Source organism: Microcebus murinus, chromosome 7, assembly GCF_040939455.1.
Source record: "Microcebus murinus isolate Inina chromosome 7, M.murinus_Inina_mat1.0, whole genome shotgun sequence".
In the NCBI taxonomy this organism is placed as follows: Eukaryota; Metazoa; Chordata; class Mammalia; order Primates; family Cheirogaleidae; genus Microcebus; species Microcebus murinus.
In genome coordinates this window covers 24,581,930-24,596,398 of record NC_134110.1, presented here as the reverse complement: position 1 = coordinate 24,596,398, position 14,469 = coordinate 24,581,930, and the positions used below count along the sequence as shown (strand labels likewise).

The window sequence follows — 14,469 nt, the reverse complement described above, 5'->3', positions numbered from 1 at the left end:
GAAAAGCCAAGTTACAGACCGGGCGCAGTGGCTCACGCCTGTAATCCTAGCTCTCTGGGAGGCCGAGGTGGGCGGATTGCTCGAGGTCAGGAGTTCAAAACCAGCCTGAGCAAGAGTGAGACCCCCGTCTCTACTATAAATAGAAAGAAATTAATTGGCCAACTAATATATATAGAAAAAAATTGGCCGGGCATGGTGGCACATGCCTGTAGTCCCAGCTACTTGGGAGGCTAAGGCAGGAGGATCACTTGAACCCAGGAGTTTGAGGTTGCTGTGAGCTAGGCTGACGCCACGGCACTTACTCTAGCCTGGGCAACAAAGCAAGACTCTGTCTCAAAAAAAAGAAAAAAGAAAAGCCAAGTTACAAAAAGTTCTCCCATCATTCAGGGGTCCACCTGAGAAGCAGAACTAATAAGGGACAAGTAGCTTGAAATTGTGGGAGCTGCTGAGGAAACCCAAAGTTTCCGGAGCAGGCAGTCAGGAGAGAAGGCCACCAGCAGGCTGGGACTCAGGGGCATGAACTAAACCTCATCCACAAGCAAGAGGCTCAGGGAGGCCTAAGCTTTTAAAGGCCTTCTAACTAATATGTTAAGCCTGCCAGGATAATCTCCCTTTGATTAAAGTCGATTAGGTACATTAATCCCATCTGCAAAATCTCTGCACAGCTGCACCTAGGTTAGTGTTTGAACAACCTCGAGGTGTGTGCAAACCACAAAACATCAGCTGCCTCCCTTCCTTCCTCTCTCTCTCCCAAAAGAAGACCCCCTTGTAGTCTGCCTCGCCAGAATCATCCCTGAAAGGGGATTCTGAAGGCTGCAGTTTAGCCCAGCAAGTGGACACATCAAAAGCCATCACAACCACATATACAGTAATCCCGTTTGTAAACGCATGTGCCCTCTTGGCACACATGAAATGCAGAGAAAAAGATCTGGAATGACCTACCTGAACCTGTTAACAGGGGTATGTATGGGAATAAGGGGGAGTGTGGGGTAAGGAGAAGGGAGAGGGGGCTTCTACCTCCTGTGTCAATATTGAGGTTTTACTGTTTTTTTGTTTTTACTATATTACTTCAGTGATTTTACCAAAGTACAAGAAAATGTTTTATAAAATCTTGGAGTAGAGAAGCCCTTTCTAATCATTCAGAACTGATAGTTTTGACACAGGGGAAATGCTTTTTTTTTTAATGAGACAGAAACTAACTCTGTCACCCGGGCTAGAGTGCTGTGCTCTAGCTCACAGCAACCGCAAACTCCTGGGCTCAGGTGATCTCCTGCCTCAGCCTCCTGAGTAGCTGGGACTACAGGCGTGTGCCACCACCACCTGTCTAATTTTTCTATTTTTAGTAGAGACGGGGTCTCACACTTGTTCAGGTTGGTCTCAAACTCCTGAGCTCAAGCAATCCTCTCACCTCAGCCTCCCAGAGTGCTAGTATTACAGGCCTAAGCTGCCACACCGGCTCAGGGAAATGCATTTTTTTATATCAAACACCTCATAATTAAAAGCAAAGAATTAAGGAAATATTTGTAATGTATCATTTCCTCAAGTCTAAGATGCACTTTATCCCCCATCCACCTACTCCTTGCCAAAAGGCAAAAAACCAAATAGCTAATGGTTTGTATCACAATTGAGGAAACAGAGATATCAGGGAAAAGGGATTTGAACCCTAACAGAGGTCTTAAAAACCCAAGAAAAATGGGTGCAAAAGTTTACAGGGAATTCACCCATCAGAAGGCCAAAAAATGCAAATTAAATCAAGAGTGATATTTTTCATGATTAATGAAATGCTTAAACAACAGTCCCTCTCCATCTCCAACAACTGTGGACCTAAAAAGTCCACCTCTGACTCCAATGGGGTCACCATGGACATGTGCAAACTTGTATATGTCCACTGTGTGCTCAGCTATTATAGTGAAAATATGTAAAAAAGATCTGGCAATAAGGTAACTACTAAGTAAATCAAGGTCCACACAAAGTGGCAGAGGTACAGAGGAGCTATTATCCAATGAGGGACAAAATTATATGCACAACTGACCAAATTCTGTAAAATAAATATCTGTATATATGCATTAGAGACTATGAAAACACACCAAAACATTAATAGTAGCTATCTCCAGAGAGGAGGGCAATTTTTTACAAATAAATTTTTACATTTTCCAAATGTTCTCTAATGATTTTATATTTAGAAAAAAACATGTTAATTAGAAAATACACAGTCACAGGTCAGGTCCTTAGCTGGGGTCTGGGCTGGCGTCTTCCTTTCTAGCCCATGTTTGTAAGGTGCTCAGGAAGCTGCCTGCATTCTTGGGGCTTGGGAACTAATGGTGAGGAGGGGTCACCAAGACTTGCTCACTTGCCAGCAGGTCATCAGAGGCTTCTCCAGTAAGACCCTCTGTGGACAGGCCCAGTGAAGGCAGGTCCCCGCAGTCACAGCCTGCCTAGAGGCTCCGAAGGCCACAAGGAGCCTGCAGGCCCCACCTCAGCTCCTGGCCTCTGCCCCTGGTACGTCTGCACCCTCAGTCCACCTGTGACTTAGGAATGTCCCATGTCCCTGCCCCTTCAAGTAGCCTCTGATCTTCCTAGCCAATCTTAATTAAGTGAATGGCCAAACCAACAATACCCACTCACCCACCCCTTTTTTTTTCTGATCACAAGTCAACATTTAGAAAATAAACAAGTGCAAAAAGATAGGCCAGGAAGAGCAGTTCACGCCTGTAATCCTAGCACTCTGGGTGGCTGAGGTGGGAGAATCTCTTGAGCTCAGGAGTTGAGACCAGACTGAGAAACAGTGTGAGCCCACCTCTACTAAAAATAGAAAAATTAGCTGGCTGCAGTAGCACGCGCCCAGCTACTTGGGAGGCTAAGGCAGGAGAATCGCTTGAGCCCAGGCGTTTGAGGTTGCAGTGAGCTATGATGACGCCACTACAACTCTAGCTGGGGTGAAAGAGTGACACTGTCTCAAAAAAGAAAGAAAAATGCCCCACCCACAATCTCCGTTTGGTTTGCTGGAGCTTGTGTGTGCATCAGGACAGACTTATCTGGGCTCAGAAAGCTGCTGTCCTGGCACACCCACATGCAGCCTTGCCACTCTGAGGGCCAGCAGGGACTCACTCCAGGCACACCCTCCTCCCTGTCCTGCTCATCTCCCTCTTGTGCTCCTTATGCTTGACCCTGGGACAGACCCTCCCTGGCCCCTTCCTTTGCTGTACCCTCAGGGTGTGGGTTTACAGCTTTCTGTGCTGGGGCACCTCTGGGGTGGGTAAATCTTCTGCCTATTGTAATTGTCAACGGGCAGTCCAGCGGGGCACCCGCCTGCCACCCCCACCCTGCCGATGCTCCCGGCCATGGATCTTCTGGTGCTGGATGAGGGTGGACAGCTGGCTACAGGCCCTCCCGCAGGCCTGGCACCTGTATGGCCTCTCGCCACTGTGGAGCCGGTAGTGCTCGTTCAGTGTGTAGCTCCTGCGGAAAGCCTTGCCGCACTCCGTGCATGTGAAGGGCTTCTCCTTGGTGTGGATCTTCTGGTGCAGAGTGAGGTTGGACTTGCGACTGAAGGCCTTGCCACACTCCGAGCATTCAAACGGCTTCTCACCCGTGTGAAGCCGCTGGTGCAGAAGGAGCAGAGAGTTGTGTCTGAAGGGCTTCTGGCACACAGAGCACTTGTAGAACTTGTCCCCGGCATGGGCCTTCTGTGCTGCACCAAGCAAGGGGCTCTGACCTCCACCATTGTCCTGGGGGTTCTCCTCGGCATGCAGCCTGTGGTGTTTCAAGAGTGACGACCCTCGAATGAAGCGCTGCCCACACCGTAGGCAGCTGTAGGGCCGCTCCCCGCTGTGGATGCGGCAGTGCTCATTGAGGGTGAACCGGCGGCAGAAGGCCTTGCCACACTCACCGCACTCATAGGCCTTCTCCCCTGTGTGGAACTTCTGGTGCTGCAGGAGCCGGGAGCTGCGAGTAAATGTCTTGCCACACTCACTGCACTCATAGGGCCGCTCCCGGGTGTGGACCCGGTGGTGGGACACCAGCTGCGTGCTCTGCCGGAAGGCCTTCCCACACTCGCTGCACTGGAAGGGCTTCTCCTCAGTATGGATCAGCTGGTGCCGCAGCAGGATGGAGCTCTGCTTGAAGGCCTTCCCACACTCGGTGCACTGGTAGGGCTTGGCCCCTGTGTGGATGATCTGGTGCCTGAGCAGCAGAGAGTTGTACTTGAACACCTTGCCGCACTCGCACCTGTAGCCTCTCTGCCCGCTGGCAGCAGAGCTCCTTGCAGGCCGGCTGCCCCATTCTTCTTGCAGAGCCCCTGGGGAGATGCTTAACTCCTCAGCCTGAGCCCAGGGGAGGAGACGTTGTTTATCTGATCTGTCCTCAGTACTGCCATTCAGGTCAGATAGCTTGGGGTCCCTCCTGGGGAGGCACCCCCAAACCGTTCCTGACAGTCCAGCCTGCCTAGAGATCTCCCTCTTCGGAGGAGATTCTGCCATACCAGCCTCCATCCCGGAATCTAAGAGAATAAACACAAAATTCAAGGATGATCTAGCCGCTACACTCACAAAAGGAACTTATTGATTTGAAGACAGAATCTTTTGTTTTTCCAAGTCTCTTCCCCCCAGCTTTACTGAAGTATAAATGACTAAAATTATATATATTCAAGGTATACTATATATACATTGTGAAATTAATGCAATCAAGTGAAGATAGAACCTTTATGTCAAAGGTATAGGGAGGTTTGAGAAATTCTTGCAAGAAGTTTTAAAATCATGGTTCAGGTGAGAAAGGGGAACAAAAAGGGAGGCTAAGAAAGGCTTAAGCACCATGGGAGGCTGGTAGGTGGGGAGCCCACAGGGAGGCTCAAGGCCTGGCAGGAAGACACGGATGCTGGGCATGGAGTGCCCCTCTTGTCCCACAGCCCTGTTCTTTGCTCCTCTCTCCTTCAGAGGGATCACCCACAGTCCATTCACTCAGCAAACTTGTCGGGGGCCCTGCCTCTGCAGAACTCCAGAACTAGGGGCCTCCTCCCCATCTCAAAGTCCTCTCTGTAGCCTCTGTTGCCCTGAGCCCAGTCCCTGGCACATGGGACATGGGAACTGGGAAAAATCAAAGACACCGAAGGGTAGTGCCCGCTGTACTCACGGACCTGGCCCCTGACACTGTGGGGACACCAAGACAAAGAACTCATGCACAAGTTAGTCTTGGGTGACCTTAGACCTACAACCACAGCATTCCATAGGACTTTGGCTCATTGTGAGAAGCTAAACATGCACACCTCCCATTGTGCAGGAAGCGGCCTGCATGGAGCTGCACAAAGCCCAGGCCAAGCTGGGAGCTGCATGACATACCCTGTGATGCTCCAGCAGCCCTGGCTACCCTGTGCCTCACACTCACCTGTGCACAGGCTGGCCTTGGTTCCTCTCTCCTCAGCCACCTGCAGAATCAAGGCCCCTGGCTCCTCCCCTTGCTCCAAGAGGGAGATCAGTGCTGGTTTGGTGATAAGAAAGCCTGAGCACAGGGAGGGAAAGCAGCATGTGACTGGGCGCAGGGAAAGGAAAGATGCCCAGCTGCCTGCTGGAGGTCTTGGGAGCACAGAATGCTGCGAGGGTCAGGAAAACTCACCATCCCAGGAGGGGCAGATGGGTGGTCAAGGGGAGGAGGGCTGCCCTAGAGAGAAGCCCGGGCAGGCCAAGGCTGCACAGTGGATGCCCAATGGGAAGCAGGAAGGGACTCCTGGGGAGCCTCCAGCTTCCCCTCCAAACATGTCAGATTTCGCATTTGGAAAGGAACCAATTCCCCAAGGCCTGGTGGACGAGGCAGGGTCATCTCTGAGCCTAACGCAGAAACACCTCCCAGACCCAGGACCGAAGAAAGAAGCCCTCACCCAGTGCGGCCAGGTTCCCATAGTTCTCCAGCATCACGTCCCTGTAGAGTGCCCGCTGATCGGGGGCCAGGCAACTCCACTCTATCCTCGTGAAGTACACAGCCACATCCTCAAACACAATGGACTCCTGCAACCACAAACCCTGCTGTCCTGGGCAGTTGAGGCCTCAGCAAGGACCCAGGAGATGGAGAGGCCACATTAGGAACATTTGGGTGATCTGTCTGGCTCTGGAAGTTGAGGCTTCTGTCACTGCTGTATACCCAGGGCCCATCACAGAGGGAGCACCCCAACATTCCCCAAGAGAGTAGCCTCCTCCTCAGCAGAAACCCCAGAAGGTAAGAGGGGGAAGGTGAAATTGAGGAAGGGAGAGAGATTCTGCTAAGAAGGGGATCTCAACCTTGGTTCCATCCCTCTTGAATGGGCCATCAGGGATTTTGGGGAAGGAGCACCCCAGAGATACTAGTGGCTGAGCCTCCACACTGGGGGTGAACATTCTGCCCTCTGGGACTTAGTTTCCAACACCAGCAGTGAAGTCAGAGTCGGGAGAGTGGCACCGACCATTCACACCAGGACGAAGGCAGGCACTGGGGAGGATGGGTGCTGGCTGACCCTAGACAGATGTTCAGGGGCTACAGGGGGCCCCAGGCAGCCCACTTTTGCCCAAAGCATCAGGAAGGAGTCAACAGAGCCTCGTGTGAGGCTTGGCCATAGAGGGAGGAGGCTGCCCTCAGCTTGCAGGCTCCATTCTGTGATGTGAGTGGGCCTGAGGCTCCCTGGGAAGATGCTCAGGGCTGAAGAGCTGAGGCTGGGGGCAAAGGCAGAACCCTGGGGCAGCAGATAGGCCCAGAGAGAATACTTACCTGGGGTCCAGGCATTGGGAGTGCCATCACCATTCCAGGGTAGCCAGTGGGAGCGGAGCAGGTGCTAGAGATGGTACATGCTGGGGGAACACACAGCCATGAGTGGAAGGAGCCCAGGCCAGAGGCCCTACGACCCCAGGACCCCCCAGATCCAGAAGACAGCAGGAAATAGTGAGATGCTGAGGCAAGCACATTAGCCACTTCCCTCATGTCCCAAGAAGAAGCTGCACCCAAGACCTGCTCACCTACACTCCTTCCAATGTTTGCTGAATGATACTATTTAAAACTGCTGCCTCCCCTTCTACCAGAATTCCTTATTCTTTGGTTTTTTTCCACAGCTCTCTGTCATCTGACCATAAGACAAGTTAGCTTACTTGCTTCTTATCTGCCTTCCCCCAAGAGACAAGGCCTCCAGTTTCTATCCCCAGGGCCTGGCACACAGCAAACACTCAATAAGGATTTGTGAAATGAACAAAGGGATCCCTGACGTGGATGACTCTGCGACCAGTAAAACCATGTTGTGGAACACCAGAAAACATTCTTGCTATATTACTACACAAAACAAGCAGAAAAATAAACCTGGCAACATAAACCCCAGAATATTCACCCAGTTCTTTCTGGGACATAGAATTATGGGTAGTTCTTGTTTTTCTTCTATTTTTCTAATTTCTTCAAGACTTATTTTATTATGTACCAACATGTTTTAACTTTCTGGTTGTGGAAAAGTTAATTTTTTATTAGTTCTTTCCTATCGATTTTATTTTTCATTCTTATAGCCCTGACTCAAAGGAAAAGTTATTTAAAAAACAATAAATATAATTCTGCTCTGACAAGATATACACACAGTAGGCATGAGGCCTTGCTCTCCTCACTCTTCCCTTCAACAGACATGTGAGTTCTTGTGTTTGGGTGGAGGTCTTTGAGGATATCCTTTTCTGTGGGGCTTGAGCCCTGTAAGTAGCTGCCACTTTGTAAAGAGATGTTCCTCTTCAGGCATCAGTTAACAAAATGTGTATGGGTAGAAGCAGGCTGGTTGCTTGGTTACAATGCTGTGAGGTGACATTTGGCAGCAGAGCCTTTTTGACATGTTAAGAGTATGAAGGGCTATGGGGGAAGATTGGACAGGCTTGTGAGTCACCTGTGCCTGAACAGCACAGACTGCAAATGCATGGAAGAGCAGAGCCACCCCACCCCCATCCAGCCCCTAATCAGCTATCTATCCAGGGCAATCTGTGGGCAGGACCCACCTGGGCCATTGCTATTGCCAGATCTGTTGTCCTACTCACTCAAACAAGGCAACCAGCGTATCTCAGGGGAAAAGGTTGCCAAAGACACGAGCCACCCTACCCCTCAACACATACCACTCTCCACTGTGGAGAGAACTGTAACCCAGGGCTAGGAGGGGGACAAGTTACCACTGCTGGTTTTTGTTTGCTCATGTCTGGGGAGTGCATGTCCTCAGGGAGGGGCTACTGGTTAGAGAGGGAAAAAATCTGCTTTTAGTTCTACCTTTGGAATCAGAAAACAAGCTTTTAATCAGATTAAACAGTGCTGGGGTTAAAGAATGGAGCAGGGATATGATGACAAAATAGGTCAAGCTCTTGCTCATTGTGCTAACAGAGAAAATATCAAGGTAGGAGAAGTGCTAATTTAGATGAAGGGTCAGGGAGGGCTTCTTGTGGGAAATAACATGTAATTGGGGTCTGACAACCAGGAAGGGTCACCTCCCTCCAACCCTAGAATAAAACTCTATTCCTCAGAGGCCCGGGGCACCTTGCTCACTACTCTGCAGCCATGGAGCCTTCTCTGTCACTCAAACCAGCCGAAGCCTCTGTACCCTCGGGCTGGAAGTTTCTTCTTAGGGATAGGCAAGGCTGCTCCCTCTAGCCATCAGGTTTCAGTTCAAATGTTAACTCTTTGGAGAGGCCTTCCCTGACTACCAGGGCTACCCTAACTCCCTCATCTCTAGCAATTTTATCTCTTTGGGTTTTTTTCTGCGTACCCCTTGTCACGATTAAAAATTATTTGTTTGTTTATTGTGTCTATTACATTAATGCCTCATCTCTATTGCAATACATGCTCCAAGAGGTGGGGGCCGTTTCTTGTTCACTGCGGTGTCCCCAGCACTAGAAGAATCCTCTGGACACAGTAAGCACTCTATTTACAAAACTACTTACAAAATGACTGTTGCCCAACCGATGCCTTAATCCCGGGAGTAGCAAAAGCTGCACGGGGTAAATGGGGGAGGAAAAGGGTGTCCGCCGGAAAAAAAAAGTGTGCAGGGGAGAAGGCGCGCCAGGGAAGTGGGGAAATCCTCCAGCCAGAGCCTGTCGCTCCGGAGCTGGTTCGCTCGGACGCCTGCAGGCGTGAGTCCGAGGGAGGTGCAAACTCGGACAGAGCCTGGTTCTCCCAGGGGAAGCCCCCACCTCACCAGGCCTCCCTACCCTGCAGCCTCAGCTCTGCGCAAACAACTTGACTCCGGGATGCCGGGTGCAGCGGGAGCCCCGCACGCCTCCCATCGCAGCCGAGAGGAACTGGGACCCCGGGCCCTTCGCCTGCCCGGACACTCCCCAAGGTCCTCTGGACCAAAGGAGAAGCGAGGTGGCATCGCCGTCCGCGAATCACCTCCCCACCGTGCTCAGCGCGGCCTCTGCGCGGGCCACAGCCTCAGCCGGGCCGGGATCGGAGGACCGAGCCCCTCAACAGTCCCCGCCCCGCGGCCGGGGCCGACTCACCCTGGCCGGCCGCCCGGGACAGCAACGAGGGGAGCGTAGGAAGCCGGGCGCACAGAACTCCAGATTCTGACCCGCCCCAGAAACGGGCCGCGACGCCGCTCTGGGAGACTCGGAGGACTACGCACCTCGGTGGCGCCCTGTAGTCTCGGCGCTCTCGGGCTCCCGGGGAGGGCTATCGCGAGAGCGGCTGAGGGCTGGGGCTGCGTGCGGTGACCCCCAGGCTTGAGGGGCTAAGTATCTGGAGAGGCCCGATGGGCGCTGAAAGACAGAGGGGTGTACGCGTCCTCAGTGCTCCGTTCCCACTGGGGATCCGAGGGGGCGAATTTCCATTACTCGTGCTCACTCCCTGCACCCCGCCTGCCAGGCCCGGGTGGGCTGCGGAGGTCGGAGCCGGGTCGCAGCAATCCCCGGACCCACTGGGCGGCAAAGCGAGCAGGGCTTGGGGCAGTGCCAGGCCTGGGGGTTGTTATATACATATACACTTAGTTATCGTTTGATATGATTTTTCAGGGTGTTATGCACTCCTGGAAAGAACTTTAAGATAGGCTTTAAAATGTAGTCTACACTGGGAGCAACATGCCGGATAAAAATCAAAATTCTTATCATCAAATAATGTGAGAGTAGATACTGGTAAGGAACCAGTAGTTTGCCTTGCTATACTAGGTAGATATGAACCAGAAAGCTGGGGTAGCAATGTTAATATCATACCAAGTAGAAATCAAAGATAAAAAAGGATTAAGATCAAAATTTATAAGCAAAGAAGGAAGCTGTACAAACAGAAACATGTACCACACACCTAATACAGCCTCAAAATACCAAAACCAACAACTGACAGAACCACAGAGAGAAACAGACTGTCCAACAGTTGTTTTTCTTTTTTCCTTGCATTGACTTGGACCGTCCAACAGTTGTGGCTTGAGATTTGAACACTCCTCTCAGAAACAGATCAACCAAAATTCAAGTTAAAATGTAGATGGGGGCCGGGTGCGGTGGCTCACACCTGTAATCCTAGCACTCTGGTAGGCCTAGGGCAGGCAGATCACTCAAGGTCAGGAGTGCGAAGCCAGCCGGAGCAAGAGGGACACCCTGTCCCTACTATAAATAGAAAGAAATTAATTGACTAAAAATATATTATTGTGCTCTTTGCTCAAGGTATTTTCAATTCTGGTCTTTGTATTATAATCCTTCAAATGTATTTTTTTTTCTTTTGTTGACCAACCAAAAAGAAGATAAAAAAGTTATTTTTTACATAGAAAAAAAATTTAGCCAGGCATGGTGGTGCATGCCTGTAGTCCCAGTTACTTGGGAGGCTGAGGCAGTAGGATTCCTTGAGCCCAGGAATTTGAGGTTGCTGTGAGCTAGGCAGATGCCATGGTACTCTAGTCCAGCCAACAGAGTAAGACTCTGTCTCAAACAAAACAAAACAAAACACCTGAAAAGAGCCCAAAATGGAAATATAAATTTTTTACAGTTGCTAGACCTAATGACTTTTTTTTTTTTTTTGAGACAGAGTCTCGCTTGTTGCCCAGGCTATAGTGAGTGCCGTGGCGTCAGCCTAGCTCACAGCAACCTCAAACTCCTGGGCCCAAGTGATCCTTCTGCCTCAGCCTCCCGAGTAGCTGGGACTACAGGCATGCGCCACCATGCCCGGCTAATTTTTAGATATATATATTAGTTGGCCAATTAATTTCTTTCTATTTATAGTAGAGACGGGTTTTGCTCTTGCTCAGGCTGGTTTCGAACTTCTGACCTCGAGCAATCCGCCTGCCTCGGCCTCCCAGAGTGCTAGGAATACAGGTGTGAGCCACCGCGCCCGGCCTAGACCTAATGACTTTTATAAAATTTTTTTAAATATTTACAAAATTCTTTTATTCTTTTTTCTTGGTTTGCAAACTGTTATGGCCCAGTACCTAATGACTTTTAGTATGCTTCTATAGCCTGGATTAGTTCCTGACAAGCTCCTGGATGACAACAGGGGGGACAAACTTCAAATCTCAAATCCAGCCCAAACTCATATCTTGAGGGAAAGGTCAGTGCCAAGATCTCTAACAGCCATTCCTGCTATCTATTGCCAAAGAAAAGAAACAAATGCCAAACTCTCACACAGCCATTCTATTATCTGCTTGCAGTTTAGAAGGAGGGATATGGCAATTCACAACATCCTATTAATTTGACTATGACCATAAATCATCTTTCATCCTGTTTTTTACATCTCCACATAAAAGCTCTGAGTAGCAGGTTTTTCTAGGCCGATACACTTTTCCATTCTCTCTCATGTTCAGCCCTTTCCTACTCCTGGTAAAGTAAAATAAACTTCTTCCTTGCATCCTTTATTTTTTTTGAGACAGAGTCTCATCCTGTTGCCAAGGTTAGAGTGCCAAAAGAAGGTAGATATGGTCTGCATCATATTTTATAGTGCAGGGATAAGGACCTCCCATGGAACCACTTTGATTGGACAGTTGGGAGTCACATGACCTGAGCTTTACACACGTGGGTTCTAGGTCACTTTCCTGACTTTATGGTTTCCAAGCTGCTTGGCCTGTGGGCTAGAAAATCCTCTGTATTCTTTTGCAGCTGGTGTACCAAGTTCTACTTGGCAGATTCGTAGAGTATTCCCTCCTCACCCAGGTATGGAGAATTAGGGTGGGGCAGGACTAAGATGGGGGCAACAGCATGCACTCTCCCCCCTAGGAGACCCAGAATCCCTCACTAGCTACCTAACAAATTATGGCCTGATCCTGGGAGGAGGCCTGAGGCTCAGAGAAGGGAATGGATTTGCCCAGGTCCACAGCTGGTCAGGAGCCAGGTCAGATTTGGGCACAAGACCAGGAACCATCATTTCATGTCTTTTCACAAGGACAGAGGAACCTAGGCCAGGAGGGGAACTTGAGTCGGGATTGCCTCCTTACGTAGGCTACGCAGAGTGTTGTTGTGGGTAGTGCTAAACTTGTATAATGTCCCAGGACTGGATGTTTAGATGCCCCTGGACCCTTCAGACTCCTTGGGGTCCAGGGTTACCTTCTGCACTCACACTGGCAAGAGCACACTTGCTCAGGGGTGTGAACTAAAATAAAATCTTAAGGCTCCCCGGCAACTAGCTGACTGAATGGACCCCTCTTGGCCAAGGGGATATCCTAAAACTAAATTGCCTGCCTCAAGGAGGGAGGTCAGACATGCCCCATCCCTTCTTGGAGATATTCTTTATAACCCAATAACAGGCCTAAGGACAAACCTGTCCTCAATTTACACAACAAATGTATGTCCAATGGCTTGTCTCTGATTAACAGACCTCCAACATCCCAAGCCTTTATTTATTTATTTATTTATTTATTTTTGAGACAGAGTCTCACTCTGTTGCCTAGGCTAGAGTGCTGTGGTGTCAGTCTACCTCACAACATCAAACTCATGGGCTCAAGTGATCCTTCTGCCTCCTGAGTAGCTGGGACTACAGGCCCACCATGCCCAGCTAATTTTTTCTATTTTTGGTAGAGATGGGGTCTCGCTCTTGCTCAGGCTGGTCTGGAACTCCAGACCTCAAAGGATCCACCAGCCTCAGCCTCCCAGAGTGCTAGGATTACAGGCGTGAACCACCACGCCTGGCCATCCCAAGCCTTTAGACAAAGGTTCACATCTTTAGCTGATTATAAATCAGAGTCCTTAAACCCACCTATAACCTGTAATCCCTTCCCCCTTCAAGATGGCTGACCTTTTTGGGCCAAACCAATGTATGCCTTCCATGTATTGATTTATGACTTTACTTGTAACCCCTGTCTCTCTGAAATGTATAAAAGCAAACTGTAACCCAACCACAGCAAGCAGTCCATTTGCGCAAGGTTTCTTGGGTGTGGTTCTGGATAATGGTCCTTAAATTTGGCTCAGAATAAATCTCTTTAAAATTATTTTACAGAATTTAGCTTCTATTCCCTTGACAGGAGTGAGGCACAGGCTAGGCAGGGCAGAGGTGGCAACTTGTGAGTGCTTGCTTTGTCCAGACAGCCACAACCACTTTGGGGGGAGGAACCATATCTCCCCTCAGGTCTTCAGCTCACATTTCAGACAATGTGGATATCCTGATGAACTTGGGTATCCAAAAGTTGTGCGCCTAAATCCTGTACCATGCCCTTATTGTGAAAGAGGATCTCTTTCATAAAACAAAACTGTCTTACTTTCAACTCTTTAATAACACATGTGGAGTCCCAGATGGGTCGACTGTCTCTGGCTCAGAACCCTCATCCACCTCTCCAGGAAAGGGTTCTTTATGGACAGGGTCCAGTCCCCCTGTTCCTTCATTCACCCTCTCAGCAGTGTGTGACCTTGTTCATCCCATCTCCTCCTTCCTCGCCCCTGAGACGCAAGCTAGGCCCTAGCTACTTCCTGGGCTGGCTGCTCCTCCTCCCATGCTGTGCGGAGAAGGGGGGGGGACGCGCTCTTGCTCCCTCGGTAGGGGAGCCCCATCCTAGCACGGACTCCCACAACCCTGTTCCCACCTCGACGCCCATTACTGCCCTCCCTGGTGCTTCCAAGCAGAGACCAGAATTCTCCAGCTCCTCTCCCCGAAACCCAACCCTCCGAGGGCCCAGTAGAGGACAAAGTCTCTGAGTTCAGAAGTGCCCATTCCGGAAGGAGACGGACATTTGTCACCTGGCGCCCAGATTCCTGTCCTCTCGCTCCGTAAACCAGTACGCCCACCTTCTGCCTTGCACCAGCGGGAGCCCCTTACCAGGCCAAGCCGGGAGCCCCGGACCCCGTGGCCTGGAATGGCGTGGCCTGGAATGGGTGGTTCTGTGTCACCCCGAACAAGTCACTCAATCTCTCAGTGCCGCCTGGGCAGCTCAAGGGACGATAACCCAGCCTTAGGAGACCTCTGCAAGGGTCTGCAGCCCCTACAGCCACCTCCAGCCTCTCCCCTGGGCCGCGCCCCCTACCAACCCCGGGTCAACACCCTACCCAGTAACCCTGCGCGGAGGCCCCAACGCCAGAGAAGCGCCGCTCCCCTAGGTGGACT

At 50.5% G+C, this 14,469-nt stretch overlaps 1 protein-coding gene across 4 annotated transcripts; it reads right to left on the bottom strand.

Annotated features, from left to right (window-relative positions):
- Positions 1-1,018: 1,018 nt before the first annotated feature.
- On the bottom strand, positions 1,019-14,462 carry ZNF517 (zinc finger protein 517). Of its 4 annotated transcripts, none has more exons than XM_012759967.3 (5): positions 14,412-14,462; positions 6,730-6,809; positions 5,870-5,996; positions 5,380-5,493; positions 1,019-4,498 (listed from the first exon to the last, which is right to left on the bottom strand). In XM_012759967.3, exons 2-5 carry the CDS (start codon positions 6,760-6,762, stop codon positions 3,282-3,284), a joined length of 1,491 nt encoding a protein of 496 aa, XP_012615421.2. In that variant the 5' UTR covers positions 6,763-6,809; positions 14,412-14,462; the 3' UTR covers positions 1,019-3,281. The 4 variants fall into 4 exon arrangements, with proteins under 4 accessions (XP_012615421.2, XP_012615417.2, XP_075861015.1 ...); XM_012759963.2 differs by lacking the exon at positions 14,412-14,462 and adding an exon at positions 9,465-9,791; XM_076004900.1 differs by lacking the exons at positions 5,380-5,493; positions 14,412-14,462 and adding an exon at positions 9,465-9,793.
- Between the last annotated feature and the right edge of the window lie 7 nt (positions 14,463-14,469).

Excerpts from the sequence above, each read along its gene's own strand:
- ZNF517 (XM_012759967.3), bottom strand. The coding sequence starts at position 6,762 with ATGGTGATGGCACTCCCAATGCCTGGACCCCAG. Across the intron at positions 5,494-5,869 it reads TGGGAACCTGGCCGCACTGG|GCTTTCTTATCACCAAACCA; the intron begins GTGAGGGCTTCT and ends CCCTGTGCTCAG. Across the intron at positions 4,499-5,379 it reads CAAGGCCAGCCTGTGCACAG|ATTCCGGGATGGAGGCTGGT; the intron begins GTGAGTGTGAGG and ends TTATTCTCTTAG.